Here is a 23,919-nt window from a genome sequence, read left to right as displayed (position 1 = left end):
GCAAAGGTCGGCACTGTTGGGACACTAAGTAGTAAAATTTATGTTGTGAGAGAAGTTTGGCTTAGCCAAGAGGAGGTGTTTTGCAAGTAGAATGTTGGGAAAGGCAGAGAGAATGCAGCAGGAGGATTGGAGGAGACTCTATGTTCGGAAGACACAAAGCTGGCACCTGCAGCCCCAAAAGGCAGTGAAGGGGCGAAGGCCAATCTGCACCCCTCAGAGAGGAGCAGGCGGCTGGGCTAAGAGGAAGACGGGGGTGGAAGGTGTGGGGGCTCCTTTCTGACCGAGCTGAGCCACAGACGTGTGTGCGTGACTGATGCCAGGGTGTCCCCAACACCCACCACAAGAGTTCTCCAGGCTCTCCTTGATAAGCACCTGGTAACCTCCTCAGGATTAGGCTTTCAATTTTGTGGGGTTCACATTGCCAAGAGTCTTAAAGGTTCTATTTTGAGTATAGAATTGAAACAATGAGGTATAAATGCTATATATTTGTTAGACCTATTTAGGTACCATGAGTTTGGGAAACGATTTTATTTGTTTCATAATAGTTTTTGATTTCTGAAGTCTTAGAGCACCACATGTAAAACTAACCCATTTGGAGGCGTGACCCTAAATACTTCTCAAATCTTTTAGCTTTAAATAATAAATGTTTATTTATTATTATTATTTCTATATTTTTGTTTTCCTTTGGGCTGCAGCAGTTGTCACCAGCTAATGTGTGTGTGCATTCTAGAGTAAATTCACCTGAGCATATATCCTACTCTGAGAGAGATGTCTTTTGTAACCTGCTCTAGTCACTTAATTAAGACACATCTGAGACATCTATTTGAAAAATTTGAACTGTTCAGCATTAGAGGAGTTTTAAAACAGCAATCATGATTTGTTTTTTTCTTTTTGTAGGTATGAATCTCCAGAAATAGCTCTAAATTGTGGAATAATGTTGAGAGAATGCATCAGACATGAACCACTTGCAAAAATCATTTTGTGGTCAGAACAATTTTATGATTTCTTCAGATATGTCGAAATGTCAACATTTGACATAGCTTCAGATGCATTTGCCACATTCAAGGTAACATGAAACTATAGAATTCTAAATATACTTGTAAGTCCAGTTAACTGGTTTGTGGTTTTTCCCTAAAGTTCTAACCTCTAAGTCTATACACGGCTGCCCTCTAGCGGGAAGAGAGAAGATATGTTTTATTTGTGTCCGTGTGACTTAGGCTAATGCAGTGGAGCCACAGCTTAAAAAGGATGGAAGAGAGAGATTCTAACCTCTATCTAAAAGTATGGTCAAAAGTACACTTTTCTGTTAAATTACTTACCAAGTGTGGTATAATGATATACAGTATGTCTAATAAACAGGTTTTTCTCCTGTGTTGGAACATACTACAGCAGTTTCTTTGGTTAAACACCAAAGTTGTCATCTGTTCAGAGCCATGCTGATTTGGAATAGGCATGTCTTTTAATACTAGAACCACAATCAGGGCAAAGAGATTATGTTGTAGTTAGGCTCAAAGGAACAGTGGACTTAGCTCTCCTACTTCATACTCATGCCAAAACTTATTTATCAAATACTTCAGGAAAGGGGAGCAGAATCACCTGCCCTATTCAAATTATTATGTAGCCTCCCTTCCCTGTATACTTTATCTCCTGTTCTGTGTTTGTATAAATTAAATACACATATGATATACTGCTGTACAACATGCACATTTTTGCTTTGAATTGTAAGGTTCTATGCTGTTTATGGTATATAGGTAGTAATATTTATTAGTGTTCTTCACAATGAAAGTAAGCCTTTAAGTTCCTTTTAAGTTCCATTCTCTTATGTAAAATGACCTTATGAGTGAATATTTAGAACTGCTACTTTACTGTAATCAGAATTTAATATACTAACCTGAAGACTACTTTGCTAAGAAACCATGAACACTGTTTTAGTGAGAAGTAGCCACTTTTCTCATGAGGGTTCGGTTTTATGAAGGTAAAGAGCCCTTGAGATAATGAGCACACGCCTTGGTCTCTGGGTAAAATACGTTCCTTACAGTGAATGAACACCCTTGAAACAGGATGAAAACCTGGGGACCTGGCCATTAGGGTTTCACATGGAACGAGAATATGGTAATAGTGTGAGAGGTGCCTAAGGATTTATTTTCCTGAAACCATTAAAGAGGATATCGGAAGCCCTAGGTAAGATCTCAGATGTTTATGTGTCAATGTACAAAGCTAAATGAACTGAATGCCAGGTTATAGCAGAGTAACAAATGTGGTGTCTTTTGTATCTCTGCATTTTGGGAATAGGACTGATAATTAGGATATATTGGTGGAAGGGGATGCCCCATTCAAAAGCAGCAGGCCTGTTACAGAGGGAAGTATGGTAGCACCATGTGTTGTGGTGAGATCCTCCTGTGTGAAAGCAAGCCATGAGCCAAGAGCAGCCTCTGGGGGAGAGGCAGGTGGAGGAAGAAGAGAGGAGCGGCCGCAGTGTTGGGAGCACAGTCAGACCCTGACCCGGGGAGGGGCGTGCTCCCTGCCACGCTTCTGGCCAAGGTAGCACACCCAGCCAGCAGGTGGGAGAGATGTGTTAACGCCTTGCCAGAGATATGATTCACAGTATTGGACAGTCTTGCTTGGCCTTGCTGATAATTTCGTTATCAGCCCTCGGTTAGGGCTGCTGCTTTGAATTACATCCTCGCTAAGGAGAAAGTGGTGGTGATGGAATCACTGTGGGTCAGGCAACCCTGCCGGGTCATATTAGCCAGAGAAGGGGAGAATGGGGCAGTGCCGGGCAGGTGGTGTCGACCTAAGGAAGGAAACTTGCAGACACAGTGCAGGATTCGAAGGATGGACTCGGGAAGAGAGAGGATGACAGTAGGAAAGGGGGATAGATCTGTGTCTCATACTGTCCTCAAAGAATATGACCATACCCCTCTCTCCAGAAAACGGTCTCTGCACATAAATACTTTCAGACAGATGCAGTTCACCTGCAAACCCAAATTTAAAGTCTGTGGAACAGGTGCTGAGTCTCAAAAGGAAATTAAAACTACTTGCTCCAGGGGCACCTGACTGGCTCAGTTGGAAGAGTGTGCGACTCTTGATCTTGGGGTCGTGAGTTCAAGCCCCACATTGGGTTCAGAGACTACTTAAATAAATATTAAAAAAAAAAAAAACTACCTGCTGTAAATGTGTCCAAGATTTGTAGGTTGAATGAATGTGTACTAAGACAGTAAATCAGTGGCCAAATGTTGTTCGTGTTTTCTTTTTTGAGGACTTAAGGAGATGGGGAGGGGCATCAGAAGGCCAACAAATATATTTCCAATTTTTCCAGAATAAAAGAAGGTAGATTCCCCAGAGAGGCTGGTGGAGCTTGGAGCTCGATGTTATACCTGTGTAAGGTTCTAGAAAGTATTTCTAAAGAGATGATTTCTGAGCATTTTGGAAAGGAAACCGTGTACCCACAGCCAGCATGGATTCACGAAGAGAGTAAGTTCAGTCATATTAATCTCATAGATGCCAGTAGATGAGGGGACTAAGAGTGTGTGGCTGCCTGGGTTCATTTCCCAGCTCTGCTGTGGATTTCATCTCAAGTTCTTCATCTGTTAAGATGGAGGTGATAATGCTAGTATGTCAGGGTTATTGTGTCTACACACAATATGTGTGCAGCAAACAGTAGCTATTAGAATTATTCCTTTATGGCCATGAGGATATGCTGAATGTTGAATAATTGTATTTTCATGGAATCAGTGAAGATAGGGGCTGGAGTTTCAGTGTAGTTATTTACATCTAATTGAATGCCATATCCATAAAGTGCTAGGGAATGGATTGCCATCACCCTGGAGAGAATTTTCTGGTGGATTTCCACTGGGCTTTGTTTCAGCCCAGCTGAACATTGTTAATGACTTAGATAAAGGGTGACAAAGCCTGCTTATCAAATGTGTAGGTGATGACTGTGAAGGAAAAGATAGCAGACAATGGTGATCCTAAAATAAGGCTTCATAGAGATCCAGAGAGGTCAGAATGGAATAGGACGATGATTGAGGTCCCTCCACTTGAGGACCTAACTATAAATAAGGGATGTGGGAATAAGGCATAGTAATACAGTTATTATTAAATACAGTAATTACCAAATATAATAATTACTAATGTAGGCAATTTCATATCCTACTCAACCATCTCCTTTACAGATAAGGAGTCTAGAAATATTGGGTGAAGTCAGGCTATAAAATGGGGAACCCAGAATTTGAACCCAGGCAGTCTGCCTCCAGAGCCCACTCTGAGGAAACAAAATTCTAAATATGTCCTGTAAAATTAAATAGTGTGATGCTGCTGCCCCAAAGCTACATGTGACCACATAGTATGTGACCTAAGGAGCTGATGATGGTCTCACCCCACTATAAGCCATTAAGGTAACAACACATAAATGTGTTCCATTCCAGGCGCTACACTTTAAGAGGCACATAGACAAATAGATGACTTTCAGAAGACAGTAGATGGTGAGGGGGACTCAGAACCTGTCATGCGAGGAGTGGTTAAAGGAACTTGGACGTATTTAGCCTGGAGAAGAGAAGACTCGGTAGGGACTTGCCGTGAGAGCACTACATGTATGTGAAGTGGGATCCTATAGAAAGTGGGTTGAACCTATTTCTGTCGGCTCTGACAGTTTCTGAAAATAACCTGGGGATAGGTTTGACTCTAGCACAGGGAGAACTTTCTAACCCGTAAGAGTTCCATAGGTGAGCCACACAGTTGGAACAATTGAGTCCCTTATCCTAGGACATGGTCAAGCATCAAGGACGAAATTGGGCCATACAGCTTGCCAAGGCTCTGTGAAATCGAGCCCTGGGCTCAGTGGCATTTCTTTGAAGACCCCAGGGCCGTCTTTGCCACAGAGTGTTTGAGGCCCCAACTTAACTGACTTTTAGGAATTTTTTTCAATTCAGTGTACCCTAAAAGTTGGCTGCTCAATCTGCTGGGCTCGGGAGATGACCCCTACCTTTCTCCCAGTCCTCCCCAGGCCTTGGATATACTAGAATTCAGATAGGTGAGAAAGCAGAGATCTTGTTCCTTTCCACTGCTAGCTGACCCAGCACCTCATGTTCTGGGACACATAGCACCCTGGAAATTTTGCACATTTCTGACCATTGACTGCCTGACCTTTTCCCTTTGCTCTGTTGATTTCTGCCCCCACCATGGTTTGAACTCTCTGAGGCTCTTGGCTCTAACCCATGGGGTGAGGTTTCCTTCTCATCTCTCAGTAGGTAGAGGCTCTGCCCAGGTCCCCACCTCCTCTTTCCCTGCTTAGAATTGGCCATTTTGGGTACTGACTGTCAGCAGTTGCTCCTTTCCTGCCAGCATGTCACTCTTCTCCAGGCCCTGGTGTGGCCCATCTTGACAAGGAGCTTTCATTCTGCTGTGCATTGGAGTCCAGCTCTTTCTTCAGCAGTCTCAGAGTACCCCTTCAGTCTCTCCTAACTCAAGGCTGTTCAGATTTGATTCCTAGGTTGACAGTGGTTTCCTGAAGTTTCCTGGTTTCTTGAAACCAGATGGTAATAGAATCTTTCTTAGATGGAGAGATGTTAGAGGTTCCCCCCCCCCCCCCCGTTTCCTCTGTGGCCCAGCTGTGAGGCTCTTGCTCCTACTTGAGACCTTTCAGAGTGGTTTCCTTACTCAAAACTTTAGTAAAAATCTGTTGCACCACGGGTTTAGGACTTTGCTTTCTAGAGCAGTATTTTCTACCTGCCTGTCCCTAAAATCAACCCCAGTTGAGGAGCCATTGTAGCCATTGACTACCCAGCAGTAAGGTCCCTTCCAGTCTTTGGTGTTCTCTTCTGTTAGATTATGGTAGAACAGTGAACACTGTGTTCCTTTTGCAGTACTTCCTTATATTGGTCTCCAGAGTGATTTAGCCACAAAAAAAGTAGAAATGACACTTAGTTTTGCATGGATCCTGACACACTAATCCCTTAACTCTCTTATTCACTTGTTCATTCTGCTTACTCCACAAGCCTGAGTGCCGACCCCCATGTCAGGCACCATTCTTTCGGCAGTGGGATTCAGCAGTGAACCATGCACACCCCCTGCCCTTGAGGCTCCTACACAGGGGAGATCACCACACACAGATTACAGTCACATATAGAAGGAGGAAGTGCCCTTCACAGGCTTGCTTGACATTCCCTTCGAGTTCTTGTGTACCTCTGCCCCTGATAGCTGACCCCTGTGGGCCAGTGTACTAAGATAATATAAAGTCTCCTTTCCCTTCTCTGCTCCATCTCCTACCCCACATAGGGAAGCTTCATAGCATTTCTTTTCCAGCTTCTTAAGGATGCTCAAACTCCAAATTCTCTAATTTTGTCGATTTAATCCCCAATGGAGATTTGGAAAAAATGAGATAGGTCTTTCCTGGGTATACAGTCTGTACCTTATCCAGCAGTTTGAACACCTGTAAATCTTTGGGGTGGATTTAGAAGCCTTCTTAAAAGCATACTTTGAAGATGACTTGTGATGTTTTCCCAAACCTATTCCCTGATTTTGTTGGTTCATTCATTTATTTGTTAAATATTAAGCTCTTACTATGTGCTGGGCCCTGCATGGGTGCTGGGAATTCAAAGATTAGTAAAAATAGACATGACCGTTATATTTATATTACAGTCTAGCATGAGAGAGATGGTAATCAGATAATCCCGCAGACGTAGAGACAACTCTGTCCATGCTTTGGTGCTGGTGACCAGTTTGGAAGGCTTCTCTATGACAATGATGTGGGAGAAAGATTCCAGGGTGGTAGTTAGGTCAGTTGAGGGGAAAGCCTGTGTGAGGAAAGGCTTTCAGGAACGGGCAATCACAAAGTAGGCGACAGAAGAGCTCCCTGCAGGATCTCTTGAGACCTGCCAGATCCCTACGAGGGAACCAAAACTTTAGTGCCTCCCACGTGTGTTTGTGCAGCATTTCCTAGAGCATTTCTCAGGACCAACATTACACTTGGACATATTTCAAGAAATACTAGTTCATTGTGACCTGGTACCCTCAAACATAAACAGCTAAGGAAACAGGGAGAATTGGGGAAAGGGGATCGTTGGCACTAACCTTTCCAGTAGGCAGCTCTAAAGGAGTTGTATTCAGTAATTCACCAAGTAGTGGATGGACCACATGTTCCCATTCTCTTTCCCACCTGGTGAGACCAAAGGCTAGTTCGTTGCTAACTTCTAGGTCCTGAAAGGCAGAGACCACCACATCTTTTTGTCTTTGTAGCCCCAGCACCCAGAACTTTCCCCGGCACATAGTAGATGTTTTCTGAATGAATGACCCTTGAGTGGTTTCCTGGGCAAGCCATATGGTGAGGCATCAGCTCTAGTGTGTACTCATGCAGAATTGGACTCAAGGACATTCTGATGTTTGAATCTACATTTTTGTAGCATTAGTCTACTTACTTAGGAGCTAATGTTTATAACATGATGGGGTTTTTAAAAAACATTCTGTCTCTGAAAGCAAGATCGCATTAGATATGAAACTGAATATAACAGAATTTAGGAGGAAGAAAAGGGAACCACCAATACTTTTTCTAATGAAAGAAATTTCCTCTTTCTCTACCAGGAGCAGTATTCTATTTGACATTTTACCACAATCGTTTACTTTTATTTCACTTTATTGCTTTATTCCCTTTCTTTGAATTTATATTTCTTTGAGTTTTTTGTTTGTTTTTATATTTTTCCTTCTAAGAACTGTAGACCTGTGACTAATCGCACTCATTACAATCACAGTTTCAAATTATTAATGATTTTATTTGCTCTTATCTAGAATCAACATTTTCAATATAGTTATGTTCAAATGTTTTTAAGTATAGTGATTTTTAACAACAGTTTTTATCAGGTAAAATGGCGTGGCATGTTTTAGGATTCTCATTTCTAAAAGAAGTTGAATGCAAAACAATTGTAAAATAGTGTATTTTCTTTCTCTAGGATTTACTTACAAGACATAAATTGCTCAGTGCAGAATTTTTGGAACAACATTATGATAAAGTAAGTATATGAAGTACTATTTTAAAATTGTACATTTTGGGACACCTGGGTGGCCCAGTTGTTTAAAGTGTCCAGCTCTTGATTTCAGCTAAGACCATGGTCTCAAGGTTGTGAGATTGAACCTGAGTTGGGCTCAGTCCTTGCTGAGCATGGAGCCTGCTTAAGATATTCTCTCTCTCTCTCTCTCTCTCTCTCTCTCTCTCTCTCTCTCAAATAAATAAAATTGTAAGTTCTGTACCAGAAATGAAAGATTTAAATTAGATTTTTATGCCAGGTACTTACTTATATTGCATATATAGTGGTTTTAAATGGTGCTATGATCATTTCTCTACTGAAACAAGGTATAGAGTGTTAACTTGGTCAGAAGCAGAATTTTATCTTTTTGATTGACACACTACCCTTTGCATCTTTTCTTGCTTTAGGGGAGGAAATAAAAGTGCTTTGATGCCAAATGACAATATACAGTTAAGACAAAAAGAAACTTATTATCACACTTAACTTCCTCTTCCTTTCCATCAGTTGCTTACATTCCTCCTGCTTCCAGGAGAGTGAAGGGTGGGTGGCAGCTGCGAGGGTGAGAAGAACACTAGGCTCAGAGACTCAGAAGTCCATCCTCCTTATAAAGTGAGGACACTGGACTAGCCCAGCAGGAAGGTCCCATCCAGTCTGAGTTGGTGTCAGACTTCTGGTACTAAAACTCCCAGAACCTCATGAACAATTCCGAGTGCCCTTGATCCACACAACAGCCTTCAGGCCATAGTATCACATGCTCTCCTCCACTGTGTGCCAGCTCTGCCCCCGCCCCCACTCTGCCCATGGGTGCTTCCTTCTGCCAGACTGGTTTAACTGATGTGCTGTCCACAGTCCCGTGGATGCTCTTAGAGAAGTTAGGACACTAACAATCCACTTAAAATTCCCGTCTAACCCATGAGATTTGGCTTAGGTTTTCATTCTTCCACTTAGTCATTTGAATTTTGGAAATTCTAGGTATACACTGTTGATACTCATTGTTCACACAAAGATTTTGCAGGCAAAATCTGTGCTTTTGAACTCTTTTCTGTTCCTCTTTCCCTCCCACTCAGTAACGTCCATCATGTAATGCTGAGTGCATAGGAAGTCCCTCATAGAAAGCCTCTTGAGTGGCTTAAACATTGCTGGTCATATATTTTTAGTTTTCCATTTGGATATAGTACGTTTCTTTGTGTGCATGTTGGTTTAAAATGGTAGCACGGTTATCTCAGGGGTACCTTTCTGTAGCAGTTAGAAGTGTGGGCTTTGGCACCAGACTGTCCGGAGTCTGGCTTCAAGTCCCAGCCCCACCTTGGGCGGCTGCCTTCAGAATCCTCCGCCCTAAAAGAAGGCTTGTAGTAGCACCCTAACTGTTGTTGTGGGTTGTTGTGAGGATTACTTAAGAATGTGTGCGTCGTGTGCGTGACAGCAGTGCCTTGAACACGGTAAGCAGTTAGTAAAACGTTGGCCAGATTGTTTTATTGACTGGCCTCAAAGATTCTGTGACTTAACATACTGGAGTCTTAGTTTTAAAGCCCATCAAAGATACAACTAACAATGACAGTGGTTCAGTTTTGTAGTAAAATATTTTTCTACATGTTATTAATGAATGACATTGGTTAAAAGAATTTTAGGAAAATTTGTGGGAGGCAGCTAACAGAAGTGTGTAGACCTTGTGGTCAGATCTGAGGAAGGAAAAATAAAAAATTAAATAAATAAATAGATAAATAAGTATTAAAAAAAAAAAAAAGATCTGAGGAAGGTAGGAGAGTGAGGAGCCAAGGAAGTGTGATCACACAAAACTATGTGATCAGAAATCCTGTATAATTGGGCCTTGAGCTTCCTAATAACCAAAAGCATAGAGGGAAACAGAATTAGTTAAACAATCACAATATCTGTAAAATAAAACAAATTTCTCCCATTGGCGCTCTCAGGGGAATTCAGTCAGCACGGCATGTAGTGGACACATCCCTTGGGGTGACTGCAAGGCTGAACTGCAGTGTAGTTCCCTGAGTAGATCTTCAAGGAGCCCCAGCGGTGCCTGTCCTCGCCCCAGACTCCTAACCCAAGGACAAAAATCACACATCCCTGGAGAGCACGTGGATTACATGTGTACTCTTCAGGCGCTTCTCTGTCAGGAGAACCTCTCGCCCCTAAGCTTACTAAGAATTAGGCAGTAGAAAATTGTATCCTGCATTTTCTGTCAAGAACTTGAGAGGTCTGGGCAGCCCCAGTGGCGCAGTGGTTTAGCGCCGCCTGCAGCCCAGGGCGTGATCCTGGAGACCCTGGATCAAGTCCCATGTCGGGCTCTCTGCATGGAGCCTGCTTCTCCCTCTGCCTGGGTCTCTGCCTCTCATTCTCTCTCTGTGTCTCTATGAATAAAGAAATAAAATCTTTAAAAAAAAAAAAAAACTTGAGAGGTCCATATTCTGTTTCACTGTCTAAAGGCAGTTCTAGTTTTAATCATTGGTTTGATGATTCTTTGAGGAGAAGGTAGCATTCACATCCTCTGAAGAAGAAGTTGCCATCCCACCTCTGCCTAGAGAGAAGCAAAAGAAAGAATGCGTAGGCAGTTGTGGGCTGGCTCTCAGGCAAGGGTCAGAAGACCCTTTCTGTGATGGGCCAGATAGTAGATCTTTGAGGCTTCCTGGCCACACAGTCTCTCTCGGCATTCCTGTCTGTTGTGTTGAGAAAGCAGCCACAAGCAATACATAAACTGACAATACGTGAGTGAGCACAGCTGTGTTCCAGCAAAACTTTACTCATAAAAGCAGGTGGCAGGCTAGATTTGGTTCAGGAGCTGCAGTTTGCTAACACCTGCTCTAAGTCACAGATGAATGGCTGATAAGGACCCGTGGTAAAGCATAGGTACAAATAGTTTTAGCAAGTGTGTCTTGGCCCCTGTGTGTCCCTCATTTCCATTCCCTACCTCCTGCTTCGATCAGCTTCTTAACCATGCCAGTGACGCCACGCTTGTTAGCACCATTTTGTAAATCTGGTGGACATGTGTCACTTCCTAAGTGTGTCACGTTGTGCTTTCTCTGGTCTTTACTCATCCTGTGTCCTTCCCCTTTTATCTCTGAAGAATACTCCTCCCCTTTCTAAAGGAAATCCCTGCCATTATTCAGGATTGGGCCCAAGTCCCAATTTCCCTAGGATACCTGCCTGTTCATCAGTGCTAAATTTCTCCTCATCTGTTTTTAATTATTTTCTCCTCTTGCTTGATGCATTGAAAGAACCGGTAACTTTTCTCTTTGTGGTTGTGCTTTGGACTCACTGAAGTATAAAAAAAAAAAAAAATAGGAATTTTCTAATCAAGAAATGAGAGAAACATTTTGAGACACTTTGAGAAACAGTTGGAGGGTAGGAGTTATGTTCTATGCATATGGAGTTTGGATGACAAAAGAGGACCAGATTTAAGCTGTATGGGCCTGGCTAGCACTGGGTAAGAGTGGGTCCCAGGAGCCGTCCTCCTGGAGGTCATCCTCGGGTGCCCTTGAGGAAGGCTCTGGGAGTGCATGAGACAGATGGGCAGCAAGTGGCCTTCGTGTGGTAGAAGTTTGTGTTCAGGGGCACCTGGGTGGCTCGGTTGGTTAAGCACCTGACTTCTGTTCAGGTCATGGTCTTGGGGTCCTGGGATCGAGCCCCACATTGCTCAGCCCCTGCTTCTCCCTGTCCCCCCGCTCCTCCCCTACTCACACTCTCTTGCTCTTCTCAAATACGTAAAATCTTAAAAAAAAAAAAAAAAGTTTGTGCTCAAGCTTTTTAATGTTCTCTACCGATCTTTAAAATAGTAACTACTGATATTTTTTTTTTATCTTTTAGTTCTTCAGTGAATATGAGAAGTTACTTCATTCAGAAAATTACGTGACAAAAAGACAGTCACTCAAGGTATGACTCATTTATTTTACGTAGTTCACTTTTCTTCCCCTGTGTCTGAAATTGATGTGGGGAAAGGAAGATGTGCTGGTGTGAGTCCCACACCTTTGAGAGGAGAATACATTTGTTCATGGTCAAGATTTTTGTGGAAAGGAAGGAGTTCAGCCGTGGTCCACACAGGCCACCTGGCCACCTGCCTGTTAAGTAGGGATACCAGAATGGAATATACAGAATTTTGAAGAGGTCTCTACCTCTTAGCAGTGCAGTATTTTACATTTGGAAGCCTATTTTTGGAATTTAGAATTGCATCCACCAGATGAAGGCCCAGTAGCTGTGGGACAGCACAGGCTTGTAGCATGAGGGTGGTTGGGAGTGAGGGGGTGCTGACCTTTGGGACCCACAGGGAACTTTGGCCACTTTGTATCAAACTAGGGTAGGGATGGTTCCATTTGAAATTTAAATTTAAGATTTAAAACTCTGGAACAGGGTCTGGCAAACTATAGTTCATGGGCCACATCCAGGTCCCTGCCTGTTTTTGTTAATAAAGGTTTATTGGAACACAGATACATTCATTTATTTACATGAGGCTATTTCAGAGAATAATGCAGATTTGAATGGTTGCCGTAGAGACTATATGACCCCCAAAGTCTAAAACATTTCCTATCTGGCCCTTTACAGAAAGTTTGCTGACCTCTGCTCTAGAAAATTCTCATTGCAGTTAATAAAAGCATACGCCTCACTCTGTCAGTAAGTGGTCCTGACAGGAACTATAGAGGAAATCACAGAGGATTTGGGGGGGACATCCTAATTCCATTTATACTTTTTGCCATGTCCACTTTAAATTCTTCTCTGCCCAGAGTTCTTCCTGTCAGAGCTGTCTGAATTCATTTGATCAGGACTGCATTCCTGCTTCCCTTCCTGCCAGGGAGAGAGCACTCTTGAAGACCTTGTCTTTCTGTGGGAATGGACTAAAGGACATCAGGAGCATCTTTTATATTTTGTGTCCTTTGATAAGAACACTCTCTACCATCCACATTTCCAAAGCAGTCCTTTCCGTATGGCCAGCTACTTCCTTCCTTTCCCTTAAGGCTGTAACTCTTACAGTGGGGACCAGTCATAGTCACAGTTTGGAAATGTGTCCCTGCTGAAATGGCCCGGTCAGGCTGGGGCACGTCCCACTCATTGCTGCTGTTTGGACCTCGCCTCCCAGCCTGGCCCATAGTCCAGCATCCAGGATCCTTGACGCCTTCCCTTCTCCAGGTGTGCTAGCTAGCGATGGCTGCGATAGGTCAGTCCTTTCATCGGGGGGGGGGGGGGGGCGCTATGGTACTTCTGGCAGCTGTTTAAGGACGTTTTCTTTCCTGTACATCAGTGTAATATATATTTGTAAGATTTGTGATCTAGTATAGGCTTCGCTTGATTCTAAACACTGTAAAGTAGCCTCTGCCAACAGCCCCTTTCTGTCCAAGGGCCATGACACCCTGTCTGCCCAGCATCACGTGGACGTGAGCAGCTGGATGGAGCCTGCATCTTCTGAGGCCAAGGATGCCAGGCAGGATTACCTAGGGTAGTAGCGTCTAGGGCCAGTATCTCTTCCCGGGAAGGGGGAGCAGGGTAGTTTATTTGGCAGATCAATAGACTTTGACCAAATTCTGAATATTTGGGCTGCTTAGATAAGGAGAAAGGCTTTCAAGACCTTTCTGCCACTTATGAATTGCCAACATGAAAAGGAAAGTTAAGACTGCCATTTGCAAGACCTTAGTCGTGGACATGAAGCTAGGCTTCGGCTCCTACAGTTTCGTAATACCGCATGAATGCATGGAGCAATTTTAAGGACCAGTAGTCCTTTAAAAATGGATTTTAATTTGTACTTCCTTTTTTGTAGCTACATTGGCATTTATTATCCATATATTTATTTTACCAGCAAATGTGAATTCCCTGTTCAAAACCTCAGACTTTTATTTTTATATCTAAAGAAATTTTTTAAATTACCAATTATCCTTCTCCAGATAACCAGATGAGCCATGTTTGGTATGTCTTTGGTTTCTATGATAGAACATGAACACCAGTAAAGCTATAACTTTCACATACTGAATAATAACTTTTGAGTCTTCATAAGAGTAAATATTTGTTGCTTCTTACCTTGAAAGTTGTATATTTCGTGATTCAGATTAATGTGAAGCCTGAGCTTGACCTTTGCATTCTTTCTATAATTTCTTTATAAATCCTAAGTAGAATAGGTTTGTTCTCCTGCATGTCAGGTTATTCTTGATTTAATATGATGACATGTTGCTTATCTAGAGATCATTTGTCTGGAAACTTCCAAGTATCTAGAACATGGCCAGGAATCCAGAAAGGAATTTACCAAAATAACTGTATTCACGCACTTTGCTGCCCTCAGACCTCTGTCAGACTCTGGTCTCTGTTCAGACTTAGGTCACACATGCATGGCACATAGTCACGCTTTCCTTTCTCACTACACTCTCGTGAGATGTAAGTCTGTTACCCATTCCCACCGTGGATGATGAAACTGCGACTGCGGTGCAGGAAAATTAAATAATGTGTTCAAGGTTGCATAGCTCATGGGGAGCAGGGAGCCAGGATTTGAACCCAGACAGGCTGATGATCGGGGCCAAGCTGTCTACCACTCTGCTTCTGCCTCTGTCCCTAAGGACTGCAAGTCGACCCCTCACCCATGGCAGGCACTCTAGACCTGCACTAGAAGTTGGCACGCGGACATGAAGGGGTGACTGCTGGTTTCAGAAAAAGAAAACTAGAACAAGCAGTGACAGTTTGAAAATCAAAGACTGATATGGTATAAGAGACTCTTTAGAACTCAGTAAGTCCTGGAGACTGTTTTTAGCTTAATTGATGTCATTAGATGATGAGGAGTCATAAAGACTAAATTGGAGTATCTTCAGGATACTTTGCTGAAGAAAGAACAGAGAAATATCATTTTTATAAACCTTCCTGAATCAGATATGAAAGCATAACTTTGGCAAGCTTAAGGATAAGTGTATGGAAGCTTTGGACCTGGAACCCTCTGTCCTGGGAAGTCCAGATAAATCATTTTTTAATTAAGATTTGTATTTAAACAAGAATTATCAACTTCTAAAAAAAAAAAAAAGAATTATCAACTTCTGACCATTTTCTTTGCTGGGTTTTTTTTGTTTTTTGCTTTTTTTTTTTTTTTTTAACGAGATAATGTAAATGCATATTTTAAAGAGTAGGCTCTGACAGTTTCAGATTCTGGGCCGAATGTGCCTTGAAATGTGTCAAGACCAGAGAGCAGTACTGGACGCTCGGTAGGTTTACCCCCGCAAGAAAGGCTGTGTGTTTAAGTGGCCAGTAGCGGACGCTCGGTAACGTTAGGTCATAGTTTCCGCTCAGCTCATCAGTCTTTTGAATGCCTACTAATGTTCTGTGTTTGACAGTGGTGATTGTAAAGTGAATTATTTTTTTTAACTTTGATTTTACTTGAAATCTTGATGATAATGTAAGAGTTAATTGTTTAAATGTCTTCTCAGCTTCTCGGAGAACTACTCTTAGATAGACACAACTTCACAATTATGACAAAATACATCAGTAAACCAGAGAACCTCAAATTAATGATGAATCTCCTACGAGACAAGAGTCGTAACATCCAGTTTGAGGCCTTCCACGTTTTTAAGGTAGAGTACTAGAACCATAAACAATATTTTCCTCTAGAATTGTTAATCTCCTTTCATTTACCAGTTACTGGATTATTCACCTCATTTTGGTGATCTAAGTGATACAATTCAGTCAATGTTTATATTTTTGCAGTATAACATTTAAACAAAAATAGACCCAGAAATGGTATATCATCTGGGCTGGGGACAGAAAAATTATATATTAGAGAGGAGTGTCATTTATCTTTGGCATAGAATGTATGCCAAAGTAAAGGGTAATCAATCCATTTCTTACTGCGTTTCTTGGAGGTTTCAATACTTACAATCCATTCTAACTTTTTGTACCCAGAAATAGTATCTGGCCATTTTCTTCTAAAATCAGTTTATGTTTAATACCAGCTACTGAATTTCAGAGCATGAATGAATATATCAGTCTTTCTTGTGCCAAAACATAAAATCCTCCCCACCATACACCCCTCTTATAAAACGAGGTCTTCCAAAGCAGAAGCCTCTGGACCGTGAGGTGAATGGGCGGCGGGCAGCTCTGCTGACTGCGGGGCCATCGCTGGGCACTTGTCCTTCCCCTGTGACTCACACCAGTTTCTCTCTACACAGGTGTTTGTAGCCAACCCCAACAAGACGCAGCCCATCCTAGACATCCTCCTCAAGAACCAGACCAAACTTATAGAGTTCCTCAGCAAGTTCCAGAATGACAGGACCGAGGACGAACAATTTAACGATGAGAAGACCTATTTAGTGAAACAGATCAGGGATTTGAAGAGACCAGCTCAGCAAGAAGCCTAATTTCCAATCAACATCTAAAATATTAAATCCAAATTCAGCATTTGCTGTTAGCTATTCAGCATCAGGCGCTCTTAGCGGTTCATGAGGAACTTTACTGCTATCCTGCTGTTAAGTGAACGGTTTTTCATTTTACCTTTTTTGTTTTTTTTTTTAGTCCGAGTTGGAGAACGTAGCTGCTGCTTTCTTGCACACTAGAGCACACGTGGACTTTCTCTTGATCTTTGTGTCGTTTCAGAGTTCAAGGACTCTGTTCGTTGTAGGAGTTCTGAACGTGGCTAGGTTCCTGAAGGCAGATGTGTAGATGGTGGTGTGGTTTAGGGAAGAAGGGGATTGCTGTTATCAGATTAAGCCTGCGTGTTTGCATTGATTTCTGTTAAAGATCCAAGCGTGGATTCATGGGAAGGTTATACGCCTTCGCTAAAGGAAGATGGAGCAGAGCTGTATTTGGAATCAGAGGGCAACTGTATCCAAGTTATGAGCTTTTTGGGTGGATAAACTTGACGTGCAAATAAATTGATAGCAACTTCTCAAAGGTGTGAAGCTTCATAAGGTCATAAGGAAAAATGTATATATGCTTTTCACAGCTTTCTAGAATTTTTTGACATTTGATTTTCTTGAGACTTGTAAACCTGGATATGTTGAAGGGTATTTGTTAATTTTACTTTTTGGAAGGTATTTTAAACCAGTAGAGCTAACAGTGACACCTTGCATTTCATTTCAACAATGCTTACAGGTTTCTTTTGTATATAATTCTTAGAATGCTCATTTCTTTTAAATGATTTAATTTGTACAGCAGAGGAATGTTACTGTATTAGTATGTAACTATTACCTAATATTGAGTTTTTGCAAAAAAAAAAAATGAATGCTCATATGTAATTGAAATACTTCCGATCACATGAAAATGCTGATTTAACATTTAAGTATCACAGCATTAAAAGAAAAAATGGAAACCAATCCTTTGTATTCAGTTACCTACTGGGGAGCCGCCAGTCCGGCTACGTATTCCTGCGCAATGTTGGCCTTATTCATTTAAATGAGTTGTGAGTTTTGCCAGATATGGGTGATCCCGATTATGCTAAATTACTGCTGATTCTCCGTGTGTGGGGGAAGCCTCTGTAGAGCACCTTTTCCTTCTTAGACTAAGTAATCCAGTACAATAGTTGTGAAACTGAATAATTAAAACTTTGGCTTCTCTTAGGAAAAGAAGAGTCCCTAGTCCTAGGTGTCCTTTGGGGAAATTTATTTTTTTTTTAATGTCCTGTTCCTTAATGCTGCAAATGATCAGTATTTATGAAGTAACTGATTTTGCACCACTTTTTGTTACTGTGACCACAGCAGAACAACGTCTCCTAGAACATATCTGTGTAAAGTTACTAGAATGGTCTCTGTTCATCTTAGTGATACAAAGATCACAACTAACAACTTAACAAATCAGAGTTTGCCAGTTCGAATTCAGCATGGCTGTAGCTGATTAAGAAATTTATATAATTACTCTTTGCTAGCCTCTCTCACTAATTGAATTATCAGCCAGCAAAATGAGATTCCCAGTGGATGTTTCAAGCGTGAGGTTTCCAGACCTCCTAGGAATACCAGTGGGGAAAATAGCTCCAGAAAACATAGCTGTGTTTGTATTCCATCTCACTAAAAAGGCAGTCTGCATTACAATTGGTTTTTCTAAGGCTGTCTTTTCCAAAATCTGTGTAGAATAATTGACATTTTTCTATCGGAAGTACAGAAAGCGATCCAAGCTCCTCAAAGTGAAAATATCCAAGATGTTTAGGAAGGGAGCAGCGGACTGGACCGTGATGCAGCCTTCTGGTTCTCGTGGTCTAGTGCTCCATGTCTGGGTTTAGCGTGAAAACATTAGTTTCACCAAGTGGACAAAAGGTTTCCTTGCCAAGCTCGTTCTTCGAACTTGAAACTAAAACCTAACTAGGCTTCCACTGGGGCGTTGGCTTCGCAGCACTAGCGCCTCCATGTGGAAGGCAGTGAGGGTGCAGCCTGTCAAAACCCACACGCTGCTGTTGCACTGGGATCTGGGCAGAGTTAAGACTCATTTTGTTTTCGTTTTTCAGCAAAAATGTGAAAACATTCAAAGTTGAAAAGTTGCATTTGAAGTTATCATTTAATATATTCATATTACCAAAACTGTTATACTGGAAGTGGTTTCTTTTTGTGTTATAAAAGGTTTAATTTTACATAAGTCAGTTACAGTTACTCAATGTGATTTTTAACCCTTAAAAATAAAAAAGGTGGAGATGTATACAATTGTTAACAATGCCATGAAAGCATTCCCTTTCTCCTGAGGAAACAAATTTCTTATCAGAATATCTGGCTGGCCCTGTAATTTAAATTAAAATAAAATTTTGGAGAAACAGCATTGTCCGTGTTTATGGTGTCTCACAGATAGTTGCATCTGTGTGTCTGCGAGCAGCCCCGGCAGGAGACACACCGGCACAGATTGTGTCCCAGCCTAACCGGAAACCGCATGCACACCTCTGCCAAGTCTTGCTTCCTATTTGGGGTCCTATTTTTGGTGTCAAATGCGACTTCCCCTTATGTGCTGGGGCTCCCAGCTCCCTGGCCCTGCCTCTCATGGGTCAGCACTGTCGCACCTTGTGTGATGGCTTTTTTAGACCTTCGCATTTGGGGAGCGGATCCTCCGCCCACGTCCCTGTTGACCTATTGGGAACGTACGAGGATAAAAGTGGCCCCTGGGCAGGAGGGTTATAAGTCGGGGTCGATTACGGTGAAGGCGAGATCGCCACAGAAGCGCCCGAGCGACCGTCTGTCCTCCCCTCCACCTTGGTCTGTAAGTGGGACCCCGCTCTCTGGGGCGATGGCACGGGGCGCAAACAACTTCTGCTTATCTCTTCCGGGTGGTTGAGTCCCTCCTCTCCAAAGATGACAGGGTCCCGTAAGGTCAGGACCTGTGACTTCGCCCTTCCTCTGATCACACAGGAAGAAGTGGCCGCGCTGAGGGCTGGCCTCAGGCGTTCGCGCACCTGCGTCTTCTACCCCGCATCCGCGGGGGCCTCCTTCCCACGGCAAGGAAGACGGAGTCTCGGGCCCCTGGGGGTGACGTGTAGCTCCTTCCCTAGAGAATTCGTAAGGACCCCAAGAAGGCGGTGACCAGAAGAGCTTCTGCGGGCTCCATGCTTGTTCGTTCAGGAGACTAGAGGCTCTCTGAGGTGATGAGGTCCCCCCCCCCCATACACTGGCCTCAGCTGCTGCTCGGTTTCCAAGGAACGTTCTCCCCACCGGCCACGTGTGTCCTTTACAGCAGCTTTCGGAGCCCGATACCCTCTCTCTCGGACCATCCTGTTCTAGAAGGTGTGAAGGACCCGGCTACACGCCCCACACTCCGCCCTCAGCCCTCTCGGCTGGCTCCCAGGAGCCACCCCCACGGACAGCCGTCCCTCAGGAGCCGTGAACGCGTCCCCCCAGCTCTGCTGTGACAGGACCATCAGCTTCCGCCTGCCGCCACCAGGCCCTGAGGACCCAGGACACGGCCTACAGGGACAGAGGCCTCCACGCCCTCTCACGGACACTTGTCCCTGCCGGAGCGCGCACACGCTGACCGAAGCGAGGCCGACCTGCGGCTCCACAGCTGGCAGGAGGCCCTGGTGGTGTGTTTGTCCCCGCTGACCTCTAAGGCCCCACCGATGTCCGGTCGCCTGTGTGATCATCGGGTGGGAACTTGACAACCAGAAGATGGAGCACAGGCCCCGAGGGCCTGGTCGCCGAGTACCGTGGCCACCAGGTTTCTGAGCAGGAGGTCACGTCCTCTGTAATCAATGAAATGCTTTTTTCTAGGTCATACCCCAGGAACACGGACGCCAGAGATTTGGGGGGAAGGTTCATGTTTTTCAACATTCCTCACAAGATGAGTTTTAGCCCCTTGCTAATAGGTTTTTATCCCCTAAGTGCTTGGTGTTCTGTGGAAATAGCGCGGTCCTGTTGTGGTTTTCAGGACCTGGGTCTTCCACTGGGTGGAGATTCAGCAGGGCTGCTGGTCAAGGCTACAGGAGGAGCCTCAGGGCCAGCCCAGGGGAAGCTTCCAGACAAGGACGCTGGCTCCCTCTCCTTCCTCCCTGGTGGGTGCCCCCCACCCCCCCCCGCATACTCCCTCTCAATGTTGAGAGACATTTGCATCTCCCCACTTTATAAAGTCACCTGTGTGGAGAAGGCCGTGAGGGTCCGCTCGACCCTCCTCCTAACCCACGTAGTACCTTCTCTTGCTCAGCTGAATCTCCGTGGGCTCCTGTGCTCTCCCCGGCCCTCGGGCTGCCCCACCTTGGCCCTCTCCCCAGGGGCGTAGAGTGGGATTGGGTGCCAACCCCCAACACGAACACACTAAGAAGACCTAGCAGTGCCCAGGCCATCTCCTTAGCACCCACTTCTGCCCTCTAGAAGCTGTCGACTGTGGCCCAGGGCACCAGAAGGGTGGCCGTTAATGTCCCCAGAAGCAGCCCTCACCCCAGCCTCCTCACCCGGACCTCAGCTGGGACAGGAGGAGTGAGCCCCAAAAGCACAATGCTCATGGCTTCATGGCACATCTTTCCTGATTCTTTCCCTCCAGGGCTTCCTGGGGTCAAGGCCCAGATGGTGACTAGCATTGGAACCCTGCTCCCAGGCTCTGCTTCCGGAGAAACCCGAATTAAGACACGCTCCTTTTGTTCCTTCTCCTTCCCCTGTCGTCAGTCATTCACGCGTGGGGCCTGCGAAGCCAAGCAGAGCCGCCTGCACTTCCGTCCCTCCCGCCTCAGGACTTAGGGGAGGCTGTGGCGGCCGCGTGTGTGTCAAGGCCTGACCCCAGGTACCCGTGGCCCGGGACAGGCTGCAACCCCAGGCCTGCCGTCCAGCAGGACCCCAGGCCCCAGGCCCCAGTCAGCTGAAGCCTCCAGACACTTCTCTTTCAAAAACAGGTAGGCAGGCCCCGCTGCTGCTCCAAATCACTCTTCATGGTCGTCAAAAGTACTAGCAGACGAAAACTCCCAATCCCCTCATGCTCTGTGTCCCTCCCAAAAGGACTTTTTTTAAAAGTGTAGTAAAGGGGCACCTGGGTGGCTCAGAGGGTGAGCGCCTGCCTTGGGCCCAGGGTGTGATCCTGGGGTCCACACATCGGGCTCCCTGCAGGGAGCCTGCTTCTCCCTCTGCCCGTGTCTCTGCCTCTCTGTGTCTCTCATGAATAAATAAATAAAATCTTGAAAAGTGCGGTATGCATAACCCTACGAAATGACTGCACGGTTGGGAACTGGGGCCGGAATTAGCAAGTGTCTGGGTTTAGCTAAAAATCAGCCCCGGGCCTAGGGTGCGGCGTAGCTGGGCTCAGAGCTGCTCCCGCGGAGGGGCCCCCTGCCTGCAGGGCCTCCTCCGGCTCCCCCCACCCTGCGCGCAACTAAAGATCCACCTGGTGGCAGTAGAGCTCCTGGTTTCCAACAGCAGCTGAGCCCGGAGCCCGGGCTCCGGGAGGATACAGGCCCCCCCGGACCCCCCGCGGTGCTGAGTGCCCACCTGTCCCGCCTCCCGAGTGCCCTTCGGAGCAAAACAAACAAAAACCAAAAAAAAAAAAAAAAACCTCAGAGGGCGGGCAATGACTAGAGGTAAACAAAGTGCCAGAGGGGGAGGGACAGATGCAAGATACAGATGTCGCGCGTGATAGGGACAGTCAAGTATGAAGGATAGAATTTAGGGGATGGGTATATGGTTGTTTTGTTTTGAAGCACCTTTATTGTTTAGGAGAATTTTAGATTTACAGAAAAAAAAATGCAAAGATGGCAAAGAGTTTCCATCCTATTACATCGTAAATTAACACGGTACACAGGTCATCATTCGCGGGCCGATATCGATGTGTCATTTTAATACTCGAAAGTTTTATTACTATTTAAAGTCCATGCTGTCCTCTAATTTCCTTAGTTTTTCCTTAATGTCCTTCCCCTGTGGCCCGATCTCACCCAGGACCCTATGTGACCTGTTTTGGTCACCGTGTCTCCTTCGGCTCCTCCTGGTGGTGCAACCTCTCAGACTCCCTTGTTTGCCACGATGGGCATCTTGTAAGATCTCCCGCAGGTGCGACATGTCGGAAGTTTTTTCCTGATTAGAATGAGACTGTGGGGTTTTGGGGTGGGAGACGGCCCAGATAGAGGGCCATCCTCGCCGCATTTATCAGGGTGCACGCAGCCCCACGACTTATCCCTTGCCGTTGACCTTGGTCACCTGGCGGAGACGGTGTGGTCGGGTTTCTCTGTGAAGCTGCTTTCTCGAGTCTGTCCTCGGAAGAAGTCACCATGTCAGCCCCCACTCCGGGAGGGGGGATCAGGCTCCGCTTCCTTGGGAGCAAGTAGCAAGGGTCTATATGGATTAGTTGGAGTTTTTCTGCATGAGAGATCTGTCTCTTCTCCCCATTGTGTCCATTTTCCCCTATAAACTTCCCTTGTAGAATTTTCTTCCCGTGTGAAATGTTTCGTTATAAAATGGGGTGGACATTATAAAATGGGAAACGCCTGGGTGGCTCAGCGGTTTGGCGCTGCCTTGGGCCCAGGGCCTGATCCTGGAGACCTGGGATCGAGTCCCACGTCGGGCTCCCTGCATGGAGCCTGCTTCTCCCTCTGCCTGTGTCTCTGCCTCTGTCTCTGTGTGTGGCTCTCATAAATAAATTTTAAAATCTTAAAAAAAAAAAAGAGCTTGTGGGCCCAGACCACCCAGAGCAGGTGGTGCTCACCGGCCCCCCAACCCCAATTGACAATGCCTGCACAGACAGGCCGGAGCAAGGACCCAGGGGGTGACCCAGTCACCTTTACCTCATTATAGTACTGAAATCCCCACCCGAGGAGGATCATGAGGCTCATTTATATGAAGACAAGGTGCAGATAGGCGAGTTTGCCTAAGGCGCGTGTATGACCTTACACCTGCCTCTAAATACAAGGACCAGGCTCTCCTTTTCTACTTTTTTTTTTAAGATTTTATTTATTTATTTATTCATGAGAGACACAGAAAGAGAGAGGCAGAGACACAGGCAGAGGGAGAAGCAGGCCCCATGCAGGGAGCCCGACGTGGGATTCGATCCCGGGTCTCCAGGATCACGCCCTGGGCCAACCGCTGAGCCATCCGGGCTGCCCCAGACTCCCCTTTTCTGAAGCGTCACCCTAACCCTAAATAATGCCATTCGCTCTTGCTGGGGAGGCCCAGCTTTGGAAATGACTCCCCTAGATCATTTCATTCCCTGCAAATCAAGTTTCCTCTGTGTGACAGCCCTGCCTGCTGTTTCTACCTGTGACTCACCAACAAGCAAACTCATGGCGGTTCAGTGACACAAGGGACGGTGGCGAAGGGGTCTCAGAACCCCACCCGCTCTGATCAACTGTTTACATGAAATGCACGAGAGGGGCAGCTGTGGGCCTGGCGCTCACTCTCCTCAGAAGTGCTGTGGCCGAGGCCACACCTGGAAGCCAGAGTGGGCAGGTGACGTGGGCTGCAGGGGCTCAGACTCGGCCCAGGTTTTCCAGCTTCCACGCAAAGGAATAAGGAGCAGCCCCAGGCAAGCGCTGGGGTGTGGGGTGGAGGGGCCTCCC

At 45.1% G+C, this 23,919-nt stretch overlaps 1 protein-coding gene across 3 annotated transcripts in view; it reads left to right on the top strand.

Annotated features, from left to right (window-relative positions):
- Positions 1-18,725, top strand: part of CAB39 (calcium binding protein 39) — an 83,113-nt gene extending 64,388 nt beyond the window's left edge. For all 3 annotated transcript variants that reach the window (XM_055300418.1, XM_055300417.1, XM_055300416.1), the window contains exons 5-9: positions 898-1,066; positions 7,944-8,003; positions 11,838-11,903; positions 15,419-15,562; positions 16,157-18,725. In XM_055300418.1, the coding sequence (XP_055156393.1) occupies positions 898-1,066; positions 7,944-8,003; positions 11,838-11,903; positions 15,419-15,562; positions 16,157-16,345 (628 nt within the window). In that variant the 3' untranslated portion in view covers positions 16,346-18,725. The remainder of the gene's footprint in view (positions 1-897; positions 1,067-7,943; positions 8,004-11,837; positions 11,904-15,418; positions 15,563-16,156) is intronic.
- Positions 18,726-23,919: the final 5,194 nt, after the last annotated feature.

This window comes from Nyctereutes procyonoides, unplaced genomic scaffold, assembly GCF_905146905.1.
Source record: "Nyctereutes procyonoides isolate TBG_1078 unplaced genomic scaffold, NYPRO_anot_genome, whole genome shotgun sequence".
Classification (NCBI taxonomy): Eukaryota; Metazoa; Chordata; class Mammalia; order Carnivora; family Canidae; genus Nyctereutes; species Nyctereutes procyonoides.
This window is presented reverse-complemented; position numbering and strand designations above follow the sequence as displayed.